Here is a 26093-nt window from a genome sequence, read left to right as displayed (position 1 = left end):
CAGTTCGCGTCGGACACTTATTAGTGTAACACACTCCACTGGTGGGAGGAAACATGGCGGCGGGCTACATGTTAAACCGCGCCGTGCTAACATTTAGGTTGCAGTGCCAGCTCGTTTCCAGAAGCCCTTCACTAACACAGGTTAGGGGGAAGAAACGATGGATGAAAGCTTACGCATATGTTATGGCGACGAAGTTAAAGCTTGAAGGACCTCCGCCGCCTAAACCACGGTACCTGACACTTAGCTAATGCTAAAGAGCATCTCAAGGCCACTCGTTCAGGAGCCTAATGTGGTATTGTTTTTATTAGTAGGAAAAAAGAATGACGAGGTAGAAGAAGTGTCTGCTTCTTTAGCTTTAGTTTGTAGAAACTATATATTCATAAAACGCTCATTATATTTCTAATATTTTCAGCTCTTCAGCAGGTCGAGTTGCTCATCTTGCCAACATTTTCGAATGACATTGTGATATTAATTGAAAACATTGTCTTCTCTTCGATTCTCCTTCAGCTGGCAACAGCCCAATTGGGATTACCATTCAGAGGTTCAGGCTTTCAGTTCCCGTCTCCATGAAAACTTCTCACTGCAGTTACTTAAAACGGCCTTCGTCAATCCGTGTTACGTGCAGGCGGAGCAGGAGAGGAGAAAACAGCTGGACGTTGACTCTGAGACCACGGCCTTGGTTCTGAAAGACAATCTTCAGCTGAGCAAAAAGGGAGAAGGCCTGACTAAAAGCTTCCTGACCGACTGGTGCAGGGCAAGCTTTCCGAGTCTGCCACATGAGGGGGTTGAGTGCATTGTGGGGCATCTTAGCAGTCCGTCAGTTGTGACTTATGTTGCAAGAAATCTTGGCATAGAGGATCTTACTATGAGTGCAGAATTCCCTGTTCCAGATGAGGTGCTGAAGTCCACTTTCATGGCGGTGATCGGAGCTCTGGAAGAAAGCAGTGGAGCAGAGCATGCTGCATTCTTTCTCAGAGTAAGGAACTTGTTAGCGCTTGTTTTGTTTTTTTTGTTTTAATTTAATTGTTTTAAGGTTGATTTTATAGTAAATGATCATCATCTCCATCTTCTCTGCTACCCCACAGGATTTCCTATTGACTCAGTTGATAGGAAAGGATCTGTTTGATATGTGGCCTGTGGTGAATCCAATGGGAGTGCTGGTGGAGGAACTTTCAAAAAGAAATATTCCACTGCCAGAACCTCGTCTCATCAGGTCTGCTGGAGCCAGCACTGTCCTCCCGCTCTACTTTGTCGGCTTGTACAGGTACATGTGCAATCATGCAGGCTGTTTTTGCTACATTTATTATTCGAATGTGAGATTCATATAAATAATTTACGTATGCATCATTTTCACATTTTGCTTATTTTCTGATTCATCTAGTGGCACAAAACTCCTGGCTCAAGGTCCAGGAGAGACACTTATTGGAGCTGAGGAGGAAGCGGCACGTGTGGCTCTGCGCAAACTTTATGGCTTCACTGAGAACCGCAGACCCTTTGACTTCTCTCCACAACAACAGCTTCAGCGGACGTTACTTCAGTCAGCCAGTAGCAACTGACAAGTTAATAAGGATCTTAAATCAGTATGAATCTAATAGGGGACTAAGTTGCCTTTCAGCAGGTTATAATTAAACTTGAGTCCACTGTTCAGGATTTACTATATTTGGATTTCAAATGTCATTACCACAGAGAAATAAGAACACCAGAGGTCATCTGTTGTACATAAGAAGTGTAAGCCTGTCAGAATAGTACAATGCCTGAAATAGACCTGACATTTGGCTTTCCTGTAAATAATGCAGCTGCTCTGTGGTGTGCTTTGTACTGTTATATAACTCGCATTTAATAAAATGTTTGTATGAAGGTATGCTTGCTTTGATTTTGTTCATTTTCAGTTCCTGCTTAATATAGATGGCATTTGTATTTACTTGTCATAAGGCCAGTTTGCTGAAATGTTAAAATGTCAAATCGTGAGTATAATCCTGACAGAAAGAACATGAATAACTTAACACAACTTATGACTTGCAAAAGTGTTAATCCTCTTAACCTTTACGTACTTTTGGTACAATACAATCTCAAACGTCAGTGTTATTGGGATTTAATGTGATAGACCAACACAATATAGGGCATAATTTAAAAACTCGTGTGAGCTAAAAGTATGAAAAGCGTTTGGGTTTATATTGCACTCCAAAAAGTTGGTACTTTGAAAAAGCAGATTTGTTTTATATTATAGCTGTGAGTTTTTTAAAGTGTGTTTCACATAGATACACTTTGGTCAAACTCATTCCACCTTTGCTCGCATATATTTAGGGACATCCTCATGCTGAAAGTTGAACATTCAATAGATTTATTTACAGAATTGCCCCACTGTGAGCTCAGTTTAGTTCCCTAACAATTGTGGCCAGCTTGCTTTGCTTTCTCAATAAACAGATTCCAACAGCATGATACTGTGTGCACATGATGATGTGGAGTGTTGCATTTCTCCCACACAGCTTTTAACACTTTGACAATAAAAACTCCCTCTGACCAGAGGGGTTTCTTTTATGTTAGCTGCCCCTACATTGCTTTTAACAATATCTGACTCAAGTTAGAGGCAAAAAGTCTGATTTGTGAAGTATTTGTCCAAAGTTGTTAATTGACAGTCTCCCATCTGAGCTGTGAATCTCTTCAGCCCCTCCAAAGTTACTATAGATTTAGATGTTTAATTGACTAAAGGTCATTTTGCCCAGCCTGGTGGTTTATGTTCATGTCTATGACATGTTAAGTTTGCAGGTTTGGTTGATGAATTGACAAGAACCACCCTACTGTGTTCCTTATGTCCTTTATTGTGGTTTTTATTTATTAATCGATTACACAGCTGGCATCTATTCATAATAGGTGAATTTCAAAGACCATTGGGTAAACAGAGTTGTACTGAAGGGTTTCAGAGTAAAATATTGTATTGTATTGTACATTGTATTGTTCAGATTCAAAATGAAAGATAACAGTTAAAGCAAAACCAATATATTTTTCTTTCCACTTCAAATTTGCCAGTTACAATTACAATTTCAATAAAATATACCTTTGTCAGTGTATTGTGACAAAGGTTTATGGACATGGCTACTTTTGGTTTAAATGAATGTTTTCTCACTTTTGAACAGCAAAGAATTTCACCGAATACTACCAGGTGCATTTTCTTTTTAAAAATGCTGTACTAACCTTAATTTGTGCTCTCTGGGAATATTTTCTGATATTCTAGAACAGCCTGTACAGTAAAACCACAGTTATTACCCTAATCCACACGGTGGCGCTGGTGTGTTAAAAAGGCTCGTCAAAGATACAACCGGCAAGATGAAACCTTCGATCATTATTTCTGGACAACTCTCAACTTCTTTTACCTGAACATCCGTTTCCATAAACTCCAAATTTGTAGCTGTTTATAAATAATGTGAAGAACATATTAATACAGTTAATTTAAAAAAAAGACATTTCCGGGTTTTCTTCAAAAATCATTTTTAATTAACTTGTAAAATTAAACTTTTTTTAAATAACTGAGTTCTAACACGTTTTTTTTAATTCTTGGGTTAAGTATAAATCTACATCTATCATAAAAGATAGATATGTAATATATATATATATAAAAAACTGTCCCGGAGATAAAACGAGGGCGAGAATAACGGTGTTTGTGCCAAAGCGGAAATAGGTGTCAGTGCTCCTCTTGTCTCCTCTGATGCGCATCCTGAAACTCCTTGCTGGAGGAGACGCCAGGCCACCCCTGACAACAGAGCCGCCCCTATCTGCCGTTAGCAGCGAGTCGGCAGCCGTTAAAACAGCACAGCCCTTTGTTTTAGTTGTAGCTGACCTCTCAGCCTCTCATTTAATTGCCCGTGTTGCGCGTCTTTCACCATGGCGGCGAACGCGAAACGAAAACAGGAGGAGAAACATCTGAAGATGCTGAGAGAAATGACGAGTTTGCCTCCCAATAGAAAGTGCTTTGACTGTGATCAGCGCGGCCCAACCTATGCCAACATGACTGTGGGCTCTTTCGTGTGTACCTCCTGCTCTGGCATCTTGTGAGTATTAAGTTGCAGACGTGAGCCACAGCTTTTGTGCATATGATATGTAGAGTGTCAGATGACGGGCTAACCGAAGCTGTTAATGTAAGCTAACATTAGACACATATTTCCAGATAGGTTATGGTGAGCGTGGAATTTGCTGCCTGACATTGTCTGGTTGTGTTGGGCGGGGTGCATGAGTTGTCAGTGCCCCCACAATGGAACCGAAAGGGCGACCACCCTCGACGCTAGTTAACTTTAGCTTCCAGGGCTAGCCAGTGAACTTATCTTGCACTTAGAGCTACAGATAAGCCTTTAGCCAGATGCTGCTACCAGTTGCTGTTAACGTTAGGAAGCCCCCATTCCGACTAATGGTAGTTAGACAACCATGCACTTTTTATAGAAAGAGCCGCACCAACGCAGCCTTTAGTTATTGATTTGAACGCCACTTTTTTTTGGTTGTAAACTTGACACCTGGGCGTATAAATGTCATGTTATTTAGAGATGTGACCGATAACTGTGAGAGCAGCGGTTCTGATGTCACAATGTATTTATGTAATACGTTTCTCAACCCTGAATTTGTCTCTGACAAGAATCACAACTGGAATTTCAATTCTGTGTGCTGATCGAGGCACCTCACACGAGCTCCTGTCTGCAAAGTTTAAACATGCTGACTAAACTAGTAATTTCAGTGGTGTACGGCTGGATTTTTGTTTTCTGTCACTTAAGGAACTGCTAGGTTCTAAATCCAGGCTTCTGTAAACTTCAGACGTGAGATTAGTTTGAATGTTCTATTATTTTTCAGTTACAGATATGACGTCTTCACTCACTTGTTTGTATTTTTAGTAATATGTTGTCATTTAGACAAGTGTCTCTTCACAGTATGGGACACCAACAATATGCAGTAGCTAAACCTCACAGTAAAAAAAAAAGGCCCCTTTAATCAAGCGTTTTTCTTGTTTTTGTTGTCTGTGCTCCTCCTTCTTTGCTGTACTCATAAGGAGCTTAGATGGCACTCCTGTGTTGTTTTGTAAATATTTGTTAATGCATCTAATCTTAAATTTGACAGAAATTTATTTTAAAAACCAAGTTACTATCATTCAAAGATTGAAACAATATCTATTTTGATAAATGAATAATTTTATGTTTTTCTTTAGATTTAGGTTGGCAAAAAATAATTTTGGCTTACAGTAGAAGTACAGGTGTAGTGTGGTTCTGTAATTAACAATACAACCTACTGTATGTTGAGTTCAATCTGAAGAAAACGATTCATATCTTTGACACTTTATCTCATGTTAAGTATTCATGAATTATTTCCTGTGTGTTTAAGATGTGCTTCAAACTGGTTGTAATTGTAGGCGCAGGAAGTGGTGTGGCCCCACTATGCTGCTACATCAGCAGCATGTGATGCATGTGTGCAACAGGAAGTGGCTGGGACGGCAGGTCACTGTCTGTCTCTCCTGTTTTTCAATTAGTTGGAGCGACAAATCACTTCCAGGAGAACGCCCTACGATCAGGTTGAGACTGAAACCGATTATTCTAGTTATTTAAAAATATTTTCCTATGCGTTTATGCATTAAACAATTATGAAATTAAAATTAATAAAAATTCTAAAAATTTGGTCAGTAATGGAATTATTTTTTTTAAATTATTTTCATTTTGAGTTCCCCAGTATAATGTCTGATCAGTGATGTAGCATTGTGAAAGAGTAGGATATACTTTGCAATTGCAATGTGAGATATGAAAAGTCTTATTTGCCAAATTATGCAAGCAGCATTCAGTTCCAAAATTTGGATTGACTGTGCTAATGACACACAAACGCTGCCTCTACGTTCAGTTGCCTTACATTTTCTTCCAGGAGTTTCAGTCCAAGTCAGATAAGTGACCAACTGCAGAATACATCAGGAAGTGACGGGGAGATGTTGTCATTGGTGAGGTGATAGGGCAGACGAGCACCTGGGTTTTCAGACGAGCAGGAAAGTACATGTGACCATGATGGTTCACACAAATATTCCATTCCTTGAAATGAGTGTCAGACATTAATGTTTGAGGTGTGGCTCTGGCTAGATCTACCTTAGTTAGCTTGCTTAACAGTTGTAATATGAGAGAAGTACAGTAGAACAAGTGATTTGTGAATGAACAGAGTTTAGTGTTAGAACAACGGCACCAAAGATTTTAACTATAAAAGCAGCACTGTCATAAAATATCCAACAGTTACCTGGCAACCATCAGCTGCTCTAGGCCTATTTAATGCACACAATGTGGTGTAAGTAGGAGCTTGATCAGGTTAAACGATGCTTTGAGATCTTGTATGTCTCATTATAGTGAGGACACCAGGAACAATCGGCTCTAAAAAGAGACTGCACCCAACAGAGAAAACATATTTCGCTATACTATGTTCTGTAATCCCTGATCAAAAAAAAAAAAAAAACTTGCAACATGTTTTTTTCATTTATACAAGGAGTTTATTAGAAGTTCTTAATGAAAAAAAGAGCCATGTTTACTCAATGTATCATTAAAAGCTATTTCTATCAGTGGTTAGAGTGAAAGTTTGTTTAATATAAGTAAAACAAATGCTTTCACAATTTTCAAAACATTTTATTTAAAAGACACATTTACTGCAGATAGAATCCCAACAGATGCTTAAAAGTAAATTTCTGATTTGTTTTCTAATGATTTCTTTTAATTTTTGTTTGTCTGTTTGTTTCAAATAAAGTTCAGACAATTTAATGGTTTCGACTTCTTTGGGGGTGACGGCCAGAACACAAACACATTTTCCTCTTTCGTTGTGGTTATTTAATGGGTGGTGTTGGAATCTGCTATGTAAACACATTCCTGGCGAAGGTGGGGACCTTCCCAGGAGGAACACCGCTCACAATGTCTCTTTCTGGTAAATTGCTGCTGGCAGGAAGGAACCCCACTCGGTCAGCTTGTCTTGAGTAAGCAGGGATACAAAAGCGACAAGACGGCATTAAGGAGGGCCAAGTGTCAAATATGTCTAGTATAATAAATACCTGCCATGCACTATTTAAATTATAACGTGGTAATCTTTTTACGATGTTCGAGCAAAACATAAGTAACGCTTATGTAAACAATTCAGTTTGACTTTAAGAGTTAAAAAAAAACAACAAAAAAACAATTAACTACAGGTTAAGTATTAAATGTTTCCTCTTCAGCAGTTATTTAGGCTTCATGCAAGCTTTTCCACTCTTATGAGACTTAGTTTTGCCAGTTTCTCTCACCCTGGAGCTGTTTCCATATGCAAATGAGTTGAGATCTCTGGCTCAGCTATTCAGTGTACAGTAGAGACAAGGTCATAATTATTTTATTGTACAATATGTGATAGCATTTTAGCACACAGTGTGCGTGCTGCTCTGTATACATGTAGGGAAACCCGGTGGACTTCTGCTTGTTTGTAAATGTGAACCAGTCTTTGCTTATGCTTGCAGAATTATGATGGTAGAATCAGTGGTATTCTGTACTTCTCTGTACTACTGCATTTTTAAAAGCCGCGCACTGTTGTGAGACAGCACATATCAGGTTAAGGAAGGCTTTTACCTTATGTCACTGCATAGATGGAATTCAGACCGATATCTGTTTTGTGTCTTTCAGTTGGCTCATACAAAAATAAACAGCTATGACAATAACTGTAAGCAAATTATGTTTTCCTTTTTCAGAGAACAAAATTAGCAAGCAAAACCACAGAAGATAAGTGAATGTAACCTGATTTAGATTCCTCAGTGGGCAGAAATCTTCACATCATATTTCACCCTTTAAGGCAATTTGATTTTTTTTTCATTTCTGACCTAGTTTCATCTTGATTCAAATAGGATCTTATCGTTTACTTTCCTTAGGCGCTGAAGAATTGCTAAAGTATCATGTAAGGAGAAGCACACACTTTTCTCCCTGTTTTGAAGAGATTTTTAAATAAGTTTTTCATTTGTCCACTTTGACTCATTTTCAAAGTTTAAAACAAGATGAGAACAAAATTGACTTTTGGAAAGGTTTTTTTTTCGATTTCATTAGTCTTTGGTTTGGTGGTTTAGTTAACTTATTTAAATTTTGCACGTTTTTTTGTCAATCGTTATCTGTTTTCACAAGAAGTCTCATTAAGACATAACTGAATATAAGTTGATAATGTGCTGGTATTCTCTCTCTCTTTCTTGTGTTGTTTTGTATACAGTATAGTCTGTGGATTATATCACAAGTACATTTTCTTTGTCCAAGCTGCCTGTTATTTCTGTTTTGTGTTACTGAGTAATAGTGAGTCAAGCTGACTGAACGTGAAAAGAATGAGCGAGATGAAAAGTTCTGAGAAAGTTAATGCCTGTCAATAATTTAGCAACCTTGGTCTAGTGTTTCACTCCAGGTTTGGCTTGTCTTTGTGCATAACAGTGTGACAGCGTAACTGTGAAACTTAAGATTCTTTTTTCCTAGACATCTGTGACGATTTATTATTATTTTTTTCTCACTTAAAAGGTCCAAAGTATCTACATCTAAAACAAGGATTAATTTAATATTGACAACTGGTTGTCGGCCACTAATGAACTTTGAACAATTTTGACTATCTTGCGTATTAAACACTGCATGGAATCAAAACACAGACAACTCCTCAGAATAGAAGTTATAAAAGACAAGAGCAAAAATAGCACAAAGCTGTTTATTTATTTTAATTTTAGAAAAAATAAGTAAAATTAGAAACCTTCAATTCAAACTGTGGCACATCATAGAAATGCAGGCAAATGTCCAAATTTGGGAAATTTTTAAATTTCCTATTTTAACATCTAGAGTGTAGTTAGATTCCTGATGTTGGATTACTTAAATCTTTTTAAAATAAACTCATTTTATTTGTTTGCTGGCTCTGATGTCTGTGCCCTTAAGTCACAGATAATGTTTTGCTTGTCTAAGTAAATGTTCTGTGATCAGCTTCAAAGACAAACAGCAATGACCTTACAGTCATATTAGTTTGGTTTAACTCAAAACAATAACCCTGCCTGGTGACGACCCTTTAGTCTAACTGTTAGAAGCTCACCTCTGACCTTCTGAACGAGGTTTGTGTGTGATAACGGATGTCACTCCTTCATAGTTTCCATATTAGGGAATATTACTCATTGCTTAGTTACACTGACAACCCGAGTTCAGTCAGTGCAAGTTCAGGAGATGTTTCACCCGTTTCCTTTGATTTCTTCTTCCTTTTTTGCCTGTATGCCGTGATTCATTTGTCGCGTTTATCTTTTCTTGTACTTGCAGTTGACTCAATTACACAATGACTATCTTGCGTATTAAACACTGCATGGAGTGCAGTGCTACAAGCTGGCTTGTTGCTGATTAAACAACCCCATCCAAAGAAGAGGGCCTTAGAGCACATGAAGATGATGGTTTCGCTTACCGTGACATGACATCAAATTGACCCTGGTTTAATTTTTCTGCCCACAGACGAGGACTGAACCCACCGCATAGAGTTAAGTCTATCTCTATGACGACATTCACGCAACAGGAAATCGAGTTCCTACAGAAACATGGCAATGAGGTAAGGGTGGTGGAATTCTTCTCTGTTGCATAAAACTGTGAATTACTCTTAAAGGCTTTGTTTCTTTGTGGTTTCACTTGATTTAAAGGCAGACATCACAATATGTTAAAAATTTGTTTAATGTTTTAGCATATGGTCTGTGTTTTATAAACAAACCATACTTCAAAGTACCAAATTTTTTTAGTAATAAATGCCATGGAGTTTCAGTATGAAAGGTTTGTCATTCAAGTACCTATCTGCTTAACTATCATTGAGGAGTACAATATGAACAGAAAAACCAAAGTTCATTAAGGCCGTCATCACATTTGTGGTAAACGGAGTATAAAATAGATCAGTGCCACCAGGGACACAGTTTATTACAAGCTGGAGAAAAAGGCAGGCAGACATGCTGGAGACTCAAGGTTGGGATTGATGCTTGTGTCCTCCAGGCTGTAAATACAATTGCTCCATCATGTTGCTATTTTTTTCATTCCATTTTTGCAAACTTTGATCCAGAGAGAAAAACTGATACAACAACTAGGATTCAAATACCATCAGCTGTCGTATCTTGGCCTTCATGCTGTTTTGTGTTCTGCATCATGAATTTTGACATTCAGATCTTGTTGGTTTTATCACTGTTACTTCATGTCCATCTTAGTAAATTAGAATATCAGTGGAAAACAGATTTTTTTTTTTTTTTGGAGTGTCATTCCAGACAGATTGGTGTAGTCGAAGTGTTTATTTCTGTTTGTTTCGATGTTTTTGTCTGACACTTGATGAGAACTCAAAATTAGGTTTCTGCAAAATTTTGAATATTGTACAAATTAACAAGATTTTTAATACCAGCTACCCCAATTGCAAAGTATGTGTGTGACCTGTATCGTACACGTCTTCAGTTCTTTTTGCTTGGATTACTCCATTAATGCTGCATTGCATCAAAGTGATCAGCCTGCAGGTCTGCTACAGTGTTAAGAAAACCCATGTTGCTTTAATAGTGGCCTTCAGTTCATGTGCATTGTTAGGTCCAATGTCTCGTCTGTTTCTGGACCAGAGCTCTTTCTGTATGAGATCCTGTGTGAGGTTTAGGTTAGGCGAATTTGTGAAATCAAGCACAGTGACGTTCTGTGTGGCAAGGTCCTGCTGGAAAATAAAGTCAACATCTCCATAGTGCTTGTCAGCAGAAGGAAGCATGCAGTGCTCTAAAATTTCCTGTTAGACAGTTTTGCTGACTTTGGATTTTTGAAAGATGGACTAACAGCAGCTGATGAAATGGCTTACCAAATAATCATGGCCTCTGGAAACTTCACCCTGATTTTGTTTCACAGACTATTCATTTGTCTTTGTTTCTTTCACTCCTTTTCCTTCCACTTAACTTTCTTAACTTTCAGACTTTTTACTAAAAACGGTTTCTGGTTTACATTTATTATGGAGGTATCATTAAATGTTTCCTAGACAGCTGTCAAGTCAGCATTTTTCTCAATAGGATGTAATATGACCACAACTTAACATAAATAAAAAAAGTCCTCCAGTTCCTTTTTATTCAATTGTTCAATACCAGACCTGTAAAATAGGTCTGTTAAAATACATAAGAATTGAGCAGTTAAAATAGTTAGTTACTTCAGGGTGGTTCAGTATTTTATTTTTATTTTTTTTTTGCATAATTTTCAATTTGTTAACAATCCATTAATATTGTATAGTAGAGTTTATAAAATAAATTTGTAAGCTGACATAACTGTCCTGCATTGATATGTTTCAGGTATGTAAACAGATCTGGCTCGGTCTTTATGACGACAGAACCTCATCAGTACCAGACTTCAGAGAACCACAGAAAGTCAAGGAGTTCCTTCAAGAGAAATATGAGAAGAAGAGATGGTGAGTGAGCTTTTCACATTGGTTGTACATAGATCTGAATGAACAGATCTGAGAACTGTGCTGACATGCAGCTTGTCTTTGAGTTCCCTTTATTTCTGGTATGGAATGTCTCAAAGGGAGCTCATAGCACTCAGCCTCCAGCAAGCTACCAAACACTCCTCCTTTAGTGCACTGAATGTAGGTCGCTACAGACAAGCTGCTCTAAATATGCAATAGTGACTTCAAGAAGGTAAATGATGAATTCAAATGAGACATTTGTTCTTTAGCCCAGTCAGGATTATTCTCATATCAGTGTTATGCCTAACAGGACATATTATTAAATGCAAACAAGATTAAGGTCATTTTTAATTTTAGATTTGAAAAGCAAAGTAACATTAAAATGAATACTTATGCAGTTACAGAGAGAAATAAGATGCAGGTTGAGACGTTTCATTGAGCGAACACACCTGATCATGAAAGAATTATTTTTAGCTCCTCTTCAGATGTTTATTCTCTGAAGACTGATCAAAATGAGAGCAGTTGAGATACCACTGCATGCCTCAGCATGCCCTTTTGGAACAAAAATGTATTTTTTTGAATTGGACACAAAATCATATAGCAGTGACGGTCCTTTACAGTTACAGATGTTATTTGTCCAATAATCACAGTTAATCTGCTCACACATCTTTAAATAAACCTTCATGTTGAAAAAATACTATTCTACAGAATACTGTTGTCTTTATTTCTGAGCTAAAAGTTTCCATCAACTTTGATTTTTTTAATATATTATTGGTTTAGATAGTTTAACATTAATGTGATGCATACATTATTTTCTTCCAAGGTATGTGCCTCCTGAACAAGCCAAGGTTGTGGCATCGGTCCATGCTTCCATCTCTGGTTCCTCGAACAGCAGCACCAACAGCACCCCAGAGGTCAGACCGCTTAAATCACTGCTGGGGGATTCGGCCCCCAGTCTGCACCTGACTAAGAATACCCCACCAAATCAGGTGAATATTTCACACACATACATACAAACACTTTACTGTAAAACAGTAGTGCCTGACTTAAACAAAACTAAAATAAGTTTCACCCCTGTTATCAAAGTAAACTGTAGCCCAAAAACTTATATAGGTTTACTCTCAGTAATTAAGGCAAAACTGCACAAAAATATTTTGCATTAAAGTCCCATAACCCTTTGAGTAGTTCAGTTTTGGCTTCACCTGGTTCAAATTCTGTGAAACAAAATCTCCTATCAAGCACCTTTTTCTATCCAATTAGTAATTGGTTAACCCAAAAATTAATCAACAGATTATTGCTACACTTTATTGATGTTAAGTCAAGCAAAAGCAGTGAATCTTTTCACATGTTGATGTTGGAAGTATTTTTTTAACCTGCAAATACATTCTTTGCTACAAATGATTTAGCCTGTACTAAAGGAATGGTGTTCTTACATTTCCAGCAATAAAATGTTTATTTATTAAAAAGTAATAGAATTATTTGTGTTCTTGTATGTATTAATATATTTTAGATATTGTATAAAAAAGATTAATAGTCAGAATAATAAATAGAATAAGCAATTACGAAAATAATCATTTGGTGCTGTCATAGATACATGTCACAGAAAATACTTGGCTTTTGTGAGACACTTGTACATTTGACTGGGTCTGTTGCTAGTTTACAAATGTTACACTTTCTGAGAACTTCGGAAGATCTTCATCAAGAGCTTCAATGATAGATTTCTTACTTGTATGTTCAGTCTAGTGATTAGCTCCAGCAATTTCCAACAGCTGATGACTGCAGCCATTGGCTTGATTTCTGCCTATAATTTGTGCATCCGACTTTCCTCACTCTACCTGCTCCTTCCTGTGAGCTCGAAATTAGACTTTACAAGAATTTAAATGATATTTTATTTGGCCAGCCAGACCCGATTTTTAATGTTGTGCACATGGCAAAAAACCATTTATTCATTTATTTTTTTTCCCCATTTGTGTTTCTTGTCTCCAACAGTCTCCAGTAGTGAGCCGCGGGCAACATCATCAACAGCAGTTCAATGAAAAAAAGTTTGACCTCCTAAGTGACTTGGGTGGAGACATCTTTGCAGCCCCAGCCAATGTGAACTCAGCCCCTGGCTCCAGCTTTGCTAACTTTGCACATTTTAACAGCCACACAAGTAAGAATCCAACTAATCACTGATTTATTTAATCAAAATGTTTAATTAGTTATTGGTAGCAAAAATAACTGATGTATAAATGCACAGAAAAAACTCAGATGTTTTAATGCTATCATCTCAATTATAGGACTATCAAAAGAAGTTGTCTATTTGGTAGACAACTTTGAGTCCATGCCCAACAATGACTAGTAAGATGATGTCAATACGAAAGCTGTGTGCTTTTTTTTCGTGAATTAAATTTTTTTGACTAATCTTTAGTGGCATTTCTGTTTCTGAACAGATATATGCAATGTTTTTGACCAGTTACCAAATGGTTTGCATCAGTGTTTTTTTTCCTTATTCTTGGACCAAAGTTTTTTATGTAAAATGTTTCTAAAAAGCATTTCTCAGAAGTACAGTTGGATGCTGTTCTTGCTGTGCTGCTACAAAAAGAGGAACCTGGTCTGATGGCATAAAACAAATACCTTTAAAAAAAGGTTCCTGCTGTTCCAAATCATATTGACTGCCTATTGTGGGACATGGTGTACTTCTGGAAACTGCTGGGTTTTTTATGGTGTGATCACTACTCCTTACAGACAGATAAAAAAGGAAGATAGTGATTCATTTCTACAGTTTTATTCAAAAAAGAAGAAAAGAGTGGGCTGGGAAGCAGGTTGCCCAGCGAACATCGTCTCAATAAGTTGCAATATTCTTCAAAAGATATTTAAGTAATTTGAATGAAAATGTTAAGTTAATACAATACTGATTCATTACTGATTGCACATTATATTTGTAATGTTCATTATTATGAGTTAAAATTAAACTCAAAATTCAGGTTTTCGGAAAATTTTAATTAGGAAAGAAAATAAATGTTTTGAACCACATAAAAGTAGTCCATGTACTGCATAGTATGTCCTTGATATTTTGTTATAATTCTGTTTGCATGAATACTGCATACATGCTTCATGACATCAGCCTGTTGCCCTGCCAAGTTTTCAGGAAACCTTTAGAAGCGTCTTCCAGCTTATCTGGACTGATGGTTCAGGTGTCTCCTGTCTTCCTCCTGATGGTACTCTGTACAAGCTTTATGGGGTTTAGGTCGAGCAAGTTTGCTGACCAGTCAAGCACTGTGATACCATGGTCATTAAACCAGACATAGGCACTTTTAGTAGTTTGGGCAGGTGCCAAGAACTGCTGGATAATGAAATCTGAGTCTGTATAAAGCCTTGCAGAAGTGGGAAGCGTGAGATGTTCTGAAATTTCCCGGTAACAGCTCTGCTGACTTTGGACTTTAGAAAGCTCAAGTCCCAAATCACCTCTGACAGTGGAAACTTCTCTCTGAACTTTAAGCAACTTGGATTCTCCTGCCTCCTGACAGCTAAAGCCCTTCGAGAATCAAATGTTTCTTCAGCAGCTGTAGTGACATCCACAAATCTTCTCATGGAAATCACTGACAAATATACGCATTGATTAATTCATAATGCATGTAGAAACACTGGAAAGTTCAAATGTCTGTAGCTCATAAATATCCATTGCAGTCACCCATTTTGTGTTATCCAAGTTCACTTTTATTTCTTTATTTTCTTTGTTGCTCATCTGTCCATCTGAATATCACCTCATCAGCACCTGCAGCAGCACAGAATGTCAGCGCAGGGGCAGGATTTGCAAATTTTGATGCGTTTGGGAACACCCCTGCACCACAGGCGTCATTTCAGCCTCCAAATACAGGTAGAGAAAGCTCACTTCCACACTAACACTAAACAATTGGAATTGTTTCCCAAAGGCAAACACGCTAAATAAAAATAAGCTGTTTACCAGTTGCATATTGTGAGGCAACAGAAATTCTTATTTCTGTTCACTTTGGCTGACCTAACATATAATCAGCTTACCAAGCCTTCTGATCAGTCAGTTCTGCAAAATTTCTGCATACAAAATAAAATAACAGCATGCTTTTCAAGAGTGTGTGAATGAATTCTTTTTCTCATTCACATACTTGTACAAAGATAAACGTGCTACAGGAAGCTATTATGTGCTGCATTGCCCCCTAGTGGACGTGTTGGTTGTCTGTCTGTGTGAGTTGGTCTCTGTCATTTCTGTTAAACCTCTTACTTTTTTTTATTCTGCATTGCTGTCTTTGTCACAAAGTGAACAACTATCTGTCCATCTTGTAGTACCTATACATTCATGTCAACACTATCATTTTCACCACTTTTTTGGTTATGTAATTTCTGTTCTGTCATCTTTTGCTCCATTTTCCCTCCTTTGATTTCGGTCTGCCAGCGTTCACTGTGCTCTCATCCAGCCGCAGTGTGGGTGAGTTTACCGCTGCTCTGCCTCTCCAGAGTTCACACAGTAAGTCTCTCTGGGCTTGCCCTCACAACAGCTCTATCATCTCTGATGTGTTGTCCACCTGACTTTCCTTTTTTCTCAACATAACTTGTGGCCCGTGTTGCTGCTTTTTTGTTTGATTATTGGAAATCTAGGTTGAGAGTTCTGGCATTAAATGATAACAAAACTGTGAGAGATAGAATTTGAAACCTCTGAATTAGCTGAACAGTGTTTGGTTAGTTCACCCTGGGGAAAGCAAACAACAATAATTGTACAAGTGTGTTCTACTGATTCATTGGCATTACTTTATAAAAAAAGAAGTTAGTGTTTTTCAAAAACTCTTAGTACCTTGCTATTCATTTTACTATACAAAAATAATTTAACCTGGTGTATTTGCTGTTTTGGGTTCCGTTGGATTTTGTAACAAGCTCCTGAAATCATCTTGTGCTCAGTCTCCTTGGGTTCCTTTGCTGTTTGAAAGTTTTAATCCAACTACTTTGTCTAAAACGTTCATTAGAACATGCTGAAGTCAGAAAAACACACAATAAGCAAAACATGATCTATCAGGTTTGATGGAGAATACATTTCTGTTAAAGGTTACTTTTTAAAAACCAACATTGTTACATTCAATGTTTCCCCAAACATGATGCTGTGTGTGAATCTATTCACTATGTGTGAATGCATTGAAAAACTATAAGATCCAACAATTTGCAGTTTATTTATACTTTTGACCAATTGGATCATTGGCACACAGAGTGCTATTCTGTGTGCCAATGGTTTCAATGCATTAAATGAAGAGAAGGGAATTGCTACTGGCAAAAGGTCGAGGGTTAACAATTTATTCTGTAATACATGTTGAAAGAAAAAAGCATCTTTGTTGATATTAAGTTGTACCAGTATTTCCCTTTGTTCAATTTAATGTCCTTTTCTTTCTGAGGCATTTGTCAAGTTCTTTTCCCTGCTATGCCACAATTCTTAAATTGCATTTTTTTAAATCTTTCCCGTATCTAAGAGCTAAAATGCAGGTGCCATGTCTGACAGAGGCTCAAAAAAAATAACCATAATGTTATTGTGGGCGAACACTGCTCACTTTTTTCCCCAAGTATCGCTGGTCTCCCTTCCTCAGCATGGCTCAATTCACACTGTACCCTCAGTACACACACTTCTCCCCCCTACCACTCTGCTCTGATCTTTTGTCTTGAAAATTTCCAATCAAGACTTTCCTTATGACCTTCTAATTTCTCTCTTCCATGCAGGTAGCGCCTCAGGGGGACTAGCAAATGCCAATTTTGCAAATTTTGACAACTTCCCCAAATCGTGTAGTGCTGACTTTGGATCCTTCAGTTCCTCCTCCCAGAGTAACTCCACAAGAGCTGACAAAGACGTTGTACAGAGTACTAACGTTCCCGTCGATAGATACGCAGCCCTGGCTGACCTGGATAACATGTTTAGCTCTGCCAAAACAGAGGAAGGTAAACCTTTATGGCCCAGCCTATTTTGTAGATTATAGCTGCCAGGACAACAGGATCATCATATAAAAGCAATAAAGAATTTGCTTATGCTCTCAAGGATTGAACCCCTGAGGTTTTATTTTTTGTCCAGGCCGGGTCATGCACAGATGCTTTAAAATAAGGGCGAATTCTTTATAATGTTGTACTAATTTTGACATGTTCAACATTGAAACATTGAAATATGATCAATCAATTAGCAATTTCATTGAAAGCTTTTTTTTTTTATAAGCATTACTCTGGTCTTCGTGACACTGAAGCAACCTAAATAAAGACCAGATGCTGCTGCTTTTTGTCCTCACTCTAAAAAGTACCATGTTTGAATGACACGGTCCAATTCTGGCACTGAAGCATCTCTGAGTTGGTTCGGGCTGATTTTAGTTTATTTTCTTTAAATATTTTCACTTTTTTGCCAATAACTGACTATTGTTCCCCATTTTAATAGGTTAAATATGGCAGCTCTTGGGACCTTTTGGTTTTATGTCTTTCAGAGTTGACAAACTTTTTTTATCCTGCGAGGTGAATTGAACCCTGCTCTTTTCTCATGTGCTTTTCTTTCAGGGGGTGGTATTGCTGGAGGTGTGAGCTCTGCTGCTGCTGCAGCCTCAGCAGGAGTTGCTGGTTTGCCTCAGAAGCATTTAGCAGGCATTGCTGGGGGCGACCGTTATGCTGCTCTTGCAGAGCTCGATACTGTCTTCAGCCCATCAGCACCTGCCACCAGTGTTTACAACACCTCTAGCACTTCCCAAGGGTAAAATAGAACACAAACTTCTCACTGGTTCCAGAAAGGCACTGGTTAATATATATATATATATATATATGTGTGTGTGTGTGTGTATGTATGTATGTGTGCAACCATCTTGATGTTTTTTGTTTGTGTGCATTTGTGTTTTTATTTATGCATGTTGTATATGAAGAAGTTTTTATGTTTAATGGCTTTTATGGATTATGTTTTTATCTGATCCTGATTTTAAAAATTCAGTGTATCAGCTGATTACGAATCATACCAATTTGATATTTAATAGATCTGAATAATATGCAGTTATTAACAAAGATGTAGCAGTCTAATAAAATTTAGATTTATGCAGTCTTTAGAAGATGCACTTCTTTCTTACACAAGGCTCTTGTTTGGCTGTTATTACAGTAATGTCTTTGGCTCAGAGACAGTTGCCTCAGCACAAGCACAGCAAGTGATACCCGGTATGCCTCAGGGTTTTGGAGGTAAGTGAATCTGTTTTCTTTATGTACATACAGTAATTATATAAAAAAAAAGGATCATAAGTTGCAAGCTCAAATTGCTGATACCATAACATAATTCAAAAGCAGTTCTTGACTGCATGGGAGTTTAAGTGAACCTATTTCTTTGCAGATAATACCTTTTTTCTGTATTTTCCTCATAGTCCACAAGATCGTTAAAGAAAATCTCTTGCCTGTCTCATTTTGTACATTGTCATTTTGATATTTGTGAATATGCTGCCGGGCTTTTTATGTAAAACCACAGTTGGGAGCTTTATTATCTACTTACTTTATTTGAAGCCTGTTATTTCTTATAATTCAACAGATCAATACTGTTTTATTAAGATGTATGTTCCAATATTGGAATTCTTTAGAATTCAAGTTTTTCACATGCTTGCTCTCTTTTTCTGTATTGCCTTCTTCTCACATGTTGTAACTTGACCTTTTATTCCAGCAGCACCATCAACTAACCCGTTTGTAGCTGCTGGTGTCGCCCCTGCAGCAGCTCCCACCAACCCATTCCAATGCAACGGCAGAGCGGCGAGTGTGGCAGCTGCAGCAGGTCTGTTCTTGTGCTTATATCTGTGATTTCTGTTTCTTATCATGTATAGCTGTAGGGATTAAATGCTTTATGTGAGGAAAAATGAAAAACAGCAAGTGAACTATTCAGCAAGTCTGCTGAAGATTCATTTAGCAGTTAGAGCAGATGGGAATATTCTAAATTGAATGAAAAAGTAAGAAGACAGTTACACTAGTGTTTACATTCTCTGCTTACAGGATAAAGCAATATGTAAAATCCAGAATGTGAGATTTACTGAGTATTTTTATCATGCTGGACAGGCTTGATGAGTGCCCTTCATTGGCAGGGTTTTACCCCCACCTTTGGTAGGTCACTATGAGGCGTTTGCTTACCTTTCTACTTGTGTGCTGTGAGCTGACAGTGACTAATATTTCTTTCCATAAATATATTTCTTAATTAGCTGAAGAAGCAAGAGTTGTATATTTTGATAAGGCCTTTTGTTGTGGCAAAAAAATTTTTCCTTTGTTTTTAAACTCTAGTTTCACCTCGAAACTAACTGTTGTTCATTTTCAACTTTTCACTTGAAAATGAAGTGAAATGTTCACTTCATTTTCATCCTGAATTATTTCCTTGTTTCTATTTAATTGTTAATATTAGCTAAAAAAACAATGGCAGTCATTAAGTTAGCTATATTTTGATTAAGCACTAAGCTATTTTGTGTGACATACAGAAGATTCACCAGTGCACTTTGCATCATCTGTTTGAGTTTGCATGCTGCTGGAACTACTCGAAGAGAATTGCATTAGTTAGGATGAAAGATAACCATGGATTTACTAGGTGACCTACAGGGACCTGGCAGGTGATACTTGGTCTGTGTTGGTCATCTACAGATCTAGTACTTAATGTATTGTTCCTAAATACTTCATTAGTTTTATGGAAGAGTCAGTCCTATTATTGCTGTGTTGCAGGAATGTGGTGCTCTAACCTCCATCTATACAATGAGATGATATTGATGTTGATTACAATTGGTAATTTAGCAAAGAAGCAGACCCAAGAAGGGAATGTATTTTATAAAAGGAAGAGGCCTTGCAGCACCCCTCTGTGTCTCAGATCATTTAACTTTAAATTCAAAGGCAGGTGATATTTAAAATGTCCAATGCATGTAACACACATTTTAGAGCTTATAGATGTTTGAAATCCACTTTAATGCTTCAGCAATCAAATCAGTTTAGAACTGAGGGCTCTGCTTGAGCTCAGAGACAATATAAGAATATCAATAGTATAATAATTACCAAATGTGAAAAAAACAATGCACTGACTACAGTTGTTGAATGAAGAATGTTGCAGGGAGCCACATCTAATGGTCATAACTGTAAGCCAAATGCTTTTAAAAACGTACTCTGTGAGCAGCAAATGACTAAAATGTTGCACACCGATTAGATTTCAGAAAGTAGGTCTTAGAGGTGACAATGTTTGGCTTGTAGATGGCCTGCTCCTACAGAGAGCTTTGGGAATATGTACCTTAATAACTGGGTGATGGTCAATTCTTTCACTATAAAGAAAATAGCAGTAATTTCTGTCGAGAAAATTGTGGCTAGAGGAGGACTAGTCTTGAATGCAAAGTGTAGTTTCAGAGTTTCTTGCTGGCATTGATTGCATCATTGTAAAAGCAGTTTTGGCAGATCTGATATGGGATTTGAAGTAGGGCTGGAGAAAGCGATGACCCATGAGAGCACCAGGATTGCTGGGTTTGATCCATTTTTTTCTGAGCAGTTCAAAGGTTGTTACTTTCTGAAACAATCGTCAAGAGCTCGTTAGGACATAGCAGCCTGCATTTTGATATCAGTTCAGAAAGGCTTTAGATGTCTGATTGATTTTAGTGTTATAAAGTCTGAGAGTAGCATTGAGTTCTTTCTTTTTCAATGACTTGGAGATGACAATTAAATCTTTCTGATGACTTATCCATAGCTGAGAACTAAATTTGACAGAAAATCTCTTTAGGACATCGTGAAGATGACGGAGGACAGACAGTATTCTCACAAGCTGATTTTTCTGCATACTGTTTGTGCATCGTTATAGCTCATGAGCATGCTTGTGTGTCCTAAAAATAAATCTAACATGAAGCAGAAAACGTTTGTTTTAACCTTTTAAACCCCTTTGGGTCTTCTACACTGTTGCTTTCTGCCGTGTAGCAGCACCTTTTGGAACAGGCTCCATGAGTATGCCATCAGGATTTGGAAATGCCGCCGCCTACAATCTCCCTACCAGCTTCAGTGGAACATTCCAGCAACCCTTTCCTGGCCAGCCTCCCTTCACTCAGCCTCCAGCGTTTCCTCAACAACACAATGGTGTGTTTGTAATTCACATACTCAGTCTTTGTTACTTTTCATCTAAATGCTTCAATTTGACCAAAATATTCTTAGCTTTATTGTATCTGTTGTATATTTGGGGTTTTCTGGTATATTAACAGCAGTGTTGTTGTCGTATCAGGTGGGGGATTCCCAGCCTTTGGCCAGACGAAGCCTGTTGTGACTCCGTTTGGACAGCCGGTGGCAGCCCCTTTGGTCCCCAACAACCCTTTTCTGGTTAGTACAGCAAGATCTCTTTTGGTAGACAAAAAAATACCACACGATAATTTTTAGTTATTTTAAAATGATAACTATGCATATTCCGCATCAATATGCATGGCTGAATCTTGTAAATGTGCCAGATATCACTTGTAGGCTAAATTACGTCACTATTTGCTTGAAAAAAAAAAGATATATTCAGTCAATTAAATACATTAGAATATTATTGGAAAGTTAATTTGTCATTAACTCGACAGACTCAAAAAAACACATTATAAATGCACCAAGACTAACATTTTAAAGCCTTTATTTTTGCTTATAAGTGATAACCAAAAAAAATACACATACAATTAGATTATTACATCAGACCAATAAAGAAAACTCTTCAAACACAGAAATGTGAGCTTAATGAAAAATATGTTTAATATATGTGTATATGTTATTTATTTTAATCAGACAACCAGGCTTCATCAAATCCCAGGTTCTAATTTGCTGAATGTGGCCGTAGTAATTTCTATGCTACTTTGACCTCCTCTGTATTTTCTCTGTTTTTCTGCTCTTTCCAGGGTGGCGCTCCGCCCGCTCAGTATCCTGCAGGAGGCTCGTCAACCAACCCCTTCTTATAGCAATCCATCTCTTCTGCTGCACAACAGAGTCAACAACTGGCGCGCTTGCACCTATTGCACTGTTTTGTTTCACCAGTAGCTTTAAAAACACAATGTTTGTAAGAATCTGTATTTTCTATCGCAGTTTGTCACAAATTAAAAAATGTGCAAGACAGAGGCGCTGACGGTGTCTGTGACTAGAAAAACAAGAGAGGGCGTGTGCCAGGGGAGAGGTTGACCCTCTGTCCTCTGCTTAACCTGTGAACTGGCCTGAGCCACAACGTATATAATCAAACTGGATGAAAATTAAGTTATTGCATACAGTATATCATTCATCATGCTGCATTACTGTACATATGTTTTTCTCCTTTAGGTCGTTAGCTCTTTGTGCATATCAGTATTTGTATAACATAAGATTTGTTAAGACAGGGCTGTTGCTTGGGTACTGCCAGTTTCTGTATTTGTAAAGAACTAAACTGTTTGTGCTGAATATTTTTGGGTAAATTGTTCATACTAAGGAAAAACGTCAATGACTGAAAACTGAAAACAAGTGAATGCTGCCTCTGAACGGCAAACTGGCTGTTCTGCCGTCTCCCTCCCTGCTGACAGAGACCCCGGTCCCAACATTTTTGAATGACAGTGAACCACAGACCCATGGGGGAAAGCAGAATGACTGATGGACTGAAAAACCACTTTCATGGGATATTAAAGAATTTTAAGTTAATGTGTAAATATATACAGAATATATATTAAAATGAATTTTAAATAAGATGAAATGACTGAAGCTTTCATTTATAAATGTACAGGTGCTTCTCAATAAAGTATAATATAATTGGAAAGTACATTTATCTCAATAATTCAATTCAAAAAGGGAAACTTGCTCTTGGGAGTGTGGGCAGGTGCTAAGTTCTGCTGAAAATGTCTCCCCCTTTAGTTACTGTGGAGACTTCCCACTGGACCTCTACTCACCTGGATTGTTTTCAACTTCATTCTTCATCCAGATCCTAAGACCTTGACTTTTAGACAAATAAATTTTTTTGCTTTTCTCTAAAGTATAAACTTTGGGTTAATGAGCAACAGTTCAGTGCTTTTTTTTGTTTTGTCTCTAAAATTTTGCATTTTCATGTTCTGTAAGCCTAAATGTCCTTTTTTAAATTGAATTACTGAAATTTATTTTCTGTTATGGAATGTAAGCTGCTCCTACATTGCACAGACAATTGTTATATATATATATATATTTTTTTTTTTCAGTAAAAAGAAAAAAAGGGTGATTTATTCTATAATTTGGGGCAACGGTAAAAAAAATTAAGTCTCAATTTACAATATCAGAACTTATGTTCCTCGCAGATTTCAGATTGCTTTCCATTTAAAGATGATTGGACCTTTTTTATTCTCTGTGCTTTACAGACGCCAAATATTCCCCGAAGCAGAAACACCACAGAGATGGCTGAGAAGTAACAGGCATAAAAGATGAACTGCAAAAGAAAACACAACCACCAGAGTGCATCAGTAAAACCAAAGTCTTAGCGTTTGTGTTTTGTGATCAGATTGCTTACCTGAGGAACGATAGGAAGGCCTAGAGCTCCACTGTCAACCACAACAGAAGTGATGATTGTCTGCAGAAGCAGAGCTCCAAAGGTGTTGGCCCCAAACACCAGAGCGTACCTTTCCATCGTCAGGTCGGCTGCAATTTGATACCTTGCAGGAATACATTTTTTCTGTTTACTAATGCTACATTTATACAGTACAAAATAGCCTTGAACAAAATGATAAGTCTTACATGGCTATTGTTATCAACAGCATGTACAGGCACTTAAAGATGGTGTAGGTGGTGTAGCAGACCCAGATGTTTCCAGTGAAAGTCATGAGAAATAATGCAGCAGCTCCCAGGCCGGAGAAGCCACCCAGTGCCAGCTCCCCCCACTGCTCCCACCTCACCTCTGTGAAGCCGATGCCATAGGCAGTTGCTGCACCTGGAAAACACCAGATCAACGTTTCCCTGACTACAAATATGGTAATTTGATAATAAGATGGTATGTCTTTATCTCCCAAGCTCCTATTTTTCAACGGTTTCACTTCTTTCTGTTTTCTGCTTACTTAACAAGTTTGACGCTGCCTCCACACCTCCATTGTAAATGCTGAAGTTCTGAGAGGGCTGCACATGCTCCCACAGCACCTGGATCACATACACACAGATTACAAATCTTTCACTATAATATCTTTCTTACCGGGGCACCGAACCTTTGTGCAACATGTCAATCTCTTTTCATACTCCATACTTTTAAGTTTTTTTGTTAGAGGATTTAACAGGAGCTCTCATAATGCAAGCTTTTGATAGACAATTGACATTTTTGTTGACTTTGACACTGACCTGTACATAGTTGACAGTCTGGTTATAGCCGCACGTGGCCATCGCCCACCACATTGACCAATACAACAGCTGTCTGGAGGAATAACACTGTCGGAAATCTCTCCATAGCTGCAGAACAACTTGGCTGCAGGACTCTGCCCCTTTTATCTCCTCATTCTCCTCAACCCCCTGCTCCTTCTTATCTTCTTTCTCTCCCAGGGATGTATTTGATGTTTCTGAGTCGCATTCTTCATCCTCAGATCCACCTCTGTGCCTCTTTGCACCTTCCTCTGACGCTCTCTCTCCAGAATGTTTTCTGTGGAAGAACATGCTTCTCTGTGGCATGGGCAGCAAGCAGGAGGCAACGAGTGCGATGGCTGTGAGTACCAAAGTAAACACGAGGATGTTGTTGTAGGACATGAGGTCGAAGCTGACAAGCAGCTGACCCAGCACCGAGCCCACGGTGTATCCAAGAAGCTGGACGCTGCGGCTGTAAGACGTGGCCTTACGGTATCTTTTTAGATCTACAACACTGCAATAAACAAAAATTTGGGATAACTGTCAGATCCACTCTCACGCCACACAGTCCAAACTCTGATTGTACTTTTAGTTGCATGACATGACCTGTAGATATAGGAGAAATAGGCCACCTCGCTGGCAGTGACCACCCCATAGCAGAACTGCATAGCCTGCATGGCCGACACGCTCTCTGTCCACCTCAGCAGAGCAGTGGTGATTAAGAGCATCACACACTGGAAGACCACCACAGGTTTGTAACGTAGCCAATCCGTGAGCAGGAAGACCGGCACCAGCACGGATAGGTAGGAGTATGTCCACACAGGAAAAATCTGATTGTTGACCTGACATGGAGAGATAAAACCAGAAAAACATACAAAAACTGTTCTAAGTTCTATTTTCCGATAACATATGATCAGGACAAAAGAAAAACAAAATACTTCACAACAAACTATAATCCATATAATTGCTGATTTATGCATGAAATTGAGTAAATCTTTCGAATCAGTTGTTTTCTGATGCCCTTTAGTTGTTTAGCTGTAGTTTTGTACCTGTTCAGTGGTCAGATTCTTGTCTGGTCCTGTCAGGAACGGTATGAGGAAAGGTTCCAGCGGCTTCACTGTGCTGAAGAATCCATAGACAAACAGCAAAGTGGTGGGATATCGCCAGTCTGAGCTCAGTCTTTTCACACGCTCCATTTTTGCCTGCTTGGCTTTGGTATGTGTATGTGTGCTTAGTGGCTGCAGCTACTTTGGTCTTGTGTGCCTGTCAGGGTTGATCATCTAGTTAGTCAAGTTTAGTGCTGGTTTTGCTAATCAAGAGCCAGGTCAAAGAGCAGGAAGGTGCCGGTGATTGTAAATCATCCTTTCTAGGCTTAATTCTTATCAGAAAATATCGGAAGATTTTACAGCTTGAGATTTGTTGGG

General features: G+C 38.1%; 3 protein-coding genes across 11 annotated transcripts; 2 read left to right on the top strand and 1 right to left on the bottom strand.

Annotated features, from left to right (window-relative positions):
- The first annotated feature begins 12 nt into the window (after nucleotides 1-12).
- mrpl44 (mitochondrial ribosomal protein L44) lies at nucleotides 13-1861 on the top strand. Its single transcript, XM_055028651.1, has 4 exons — nucleotides 13-229; nucleotides 508-976; nucleotides 1086-1264; nucleotides 1382-1861. The coding sequence occupies exons 1-4, from the start codon at nucleotides 54-56 to the stop codon at nucleotides 1554-1556; spliced, it is 999 nt and encodes a 332-aa protein (XP_054884626.1). The 5' UTR covers nucleotides 13-53; the 3' UTR covers nucleotides 1557-1861.
- A 1856-nt stretch (nucleotides 1862-3717) lies between these two features.
- Nucleotides 3718-22476, top strand: agfg1a (ArfGAP with FG repeats 1a). Of its 9 annotated transcripts, none has more exons than XM_055028283.1 (15): nucleotides 3718-4046; nucleotides 9465-9558; nucleotides 11294-11409; nucleotides 12230-12395; nucleotides 13396-13558; nucleotides 15161-15265; nucleotides 15818-15889; nucleotides 17122-17337; nucleotides 17935-18124; nucleotides 18518-18594; nucleotides 19067-19171; nucleotides 19450-19494; nucleotides 21322-21477; nucleotides 21620-21714; nucleotides 22263-22476. In XM_055028283.1, exons 1-15 carry the CDS (start codon nucleotides 3880-3882, stop codon nucleotides 22320-22322), a joined length of 1827 nt encoding a protein of 608 aa, XP_054884258.1. In that variant the 5' UTR covers nucleotides 3718-3879; the 3' UTR covers nucleotides 22323-22476. The 9 variants fall into 9 exon arrangements, with proteins under 9 accessions (XP_054884258.1, XP_054884257.1, XP_054884263.1 ...); XM_055028282.1 differs by having other exon boundaries at nucleotides 19064-19171; XM_055028288.1 differs by lacking the exon at nucleotides 15818-15889 and having other exon boundaries at nucleotides 19064-19171.
- Nucleotides 21987-26023, bottom strand: slc19a3a (solute carrier family 19 member 3a). Its single transcript, XM_055028292.1, has 7 exons — nucleotides 25719-26023; nucleotides 25276-25511; nucleotides 24673-25183; nucleotides 24399-24477; nucleotides 24082-24274; nucleotides 23858-23999; nucleotides 21987-23776 (listed from the first exon to the last, which is right to left on the bottom strand). Exons 1-7 carry the CDS (start codon nucleotides 25863-25865, stop codon nucleotides 23627-23629), a joined length of 1458 nt encoding a protein of 485 aa, XP_054884267.1. The 5' UTR covers nucleotides 25866-26023; the 3' UTR covers nucleotides 21987-23626.
- Between the last annotated feature and the right edge of the window lie 70 nt (nucleotides 26024-26093).

Source organism: Poeciliopsis prolifica, unplaced genomic scaffold, assembly GCF_027474105.1.
Source record: "Poeciliopsis prolifica strain line A6 unplaced genomic scaffold, Auburn_PproV2 SCAFFOLD004, whole genome shotgun sequence".
NCBI lineage: Eukaryota > Metazoa > Chordata > Actinopteri > Cyprinodontiformes > Poeciliidae > Poeciliopsis > Poeciliopsis prolifica.
Note: the sequence above shows the minus strand (reverse complement) of the source record. Positions and strands in the feature narration are given on the sequence as shown.

Excerpts from the sequence above, each read along its gene's own strand:
- mrpl44 (XM_055028651.1), top strand. The coding sequence starts at position 54 with ATGGCGGCGGGCTACATGTTAAACCGCGCCGTGCTAACATTTAGGTTG. Across the intron at positions 977-1,085 it reads ATGCTGCATTCTTTCTCAGA|GATTTCCTATTGACTCAGTT; the intron begins GTAAGGAACTTG and ends GCTACCCCACAG. Across the intron at positions 1,265-1,381 it reads TACTTTGTCGGCTTGTACAG|TGGCACAAAACTCCTGGCTC; the intron begins GTACATGTGCAA and ends TGATTCATCTAG.
- agfg1a (XM_055028282.1), top strand. The coding sequence starts at position 3,880 with ATGGCGGCGAACGCGAAACGAAAACAGGAGGAGAAACATCTGAAGATG. Across the intron at positions 18,595-19,063 it reads TATGCCTCAGGGTTTTGGAG|CAGCACCATCAACTAACCCG; the intron begins GTAAGTGAATCT and ends CTTTTATTCCAG. Across the intron at positions 19,495-21,321 it reads GGGTTTTACCCCCACCTTTG|CAGCACCTTTTGGAACAGGC; the intron begins GTAGGTCACTAT and ends TCTGCCGTGTAG.
- slc19a3a (XM_055028292.1), bottom strand. The coding sequence starts at position 25,865 with ATGGAGCGTGTGAAAAGACTGAGCTCAGACTGGCGATATCCCACCACT. Across the intron at positions 25,512-25,718 it reads AGAATCTGACCACTGAACAG|GTCAACAATCAGATTTTTCC; the intron begins GTACAAAACTAC and ends TCTCCATGTCAG. Across the intron at positions 24,000-24,081 it reads CTGTTGATAACAATAGCCAT|GTATCAAATTGCAGCCGACC; the intron begins GTAAGACTTATC and ends TATTCCTGCAAG.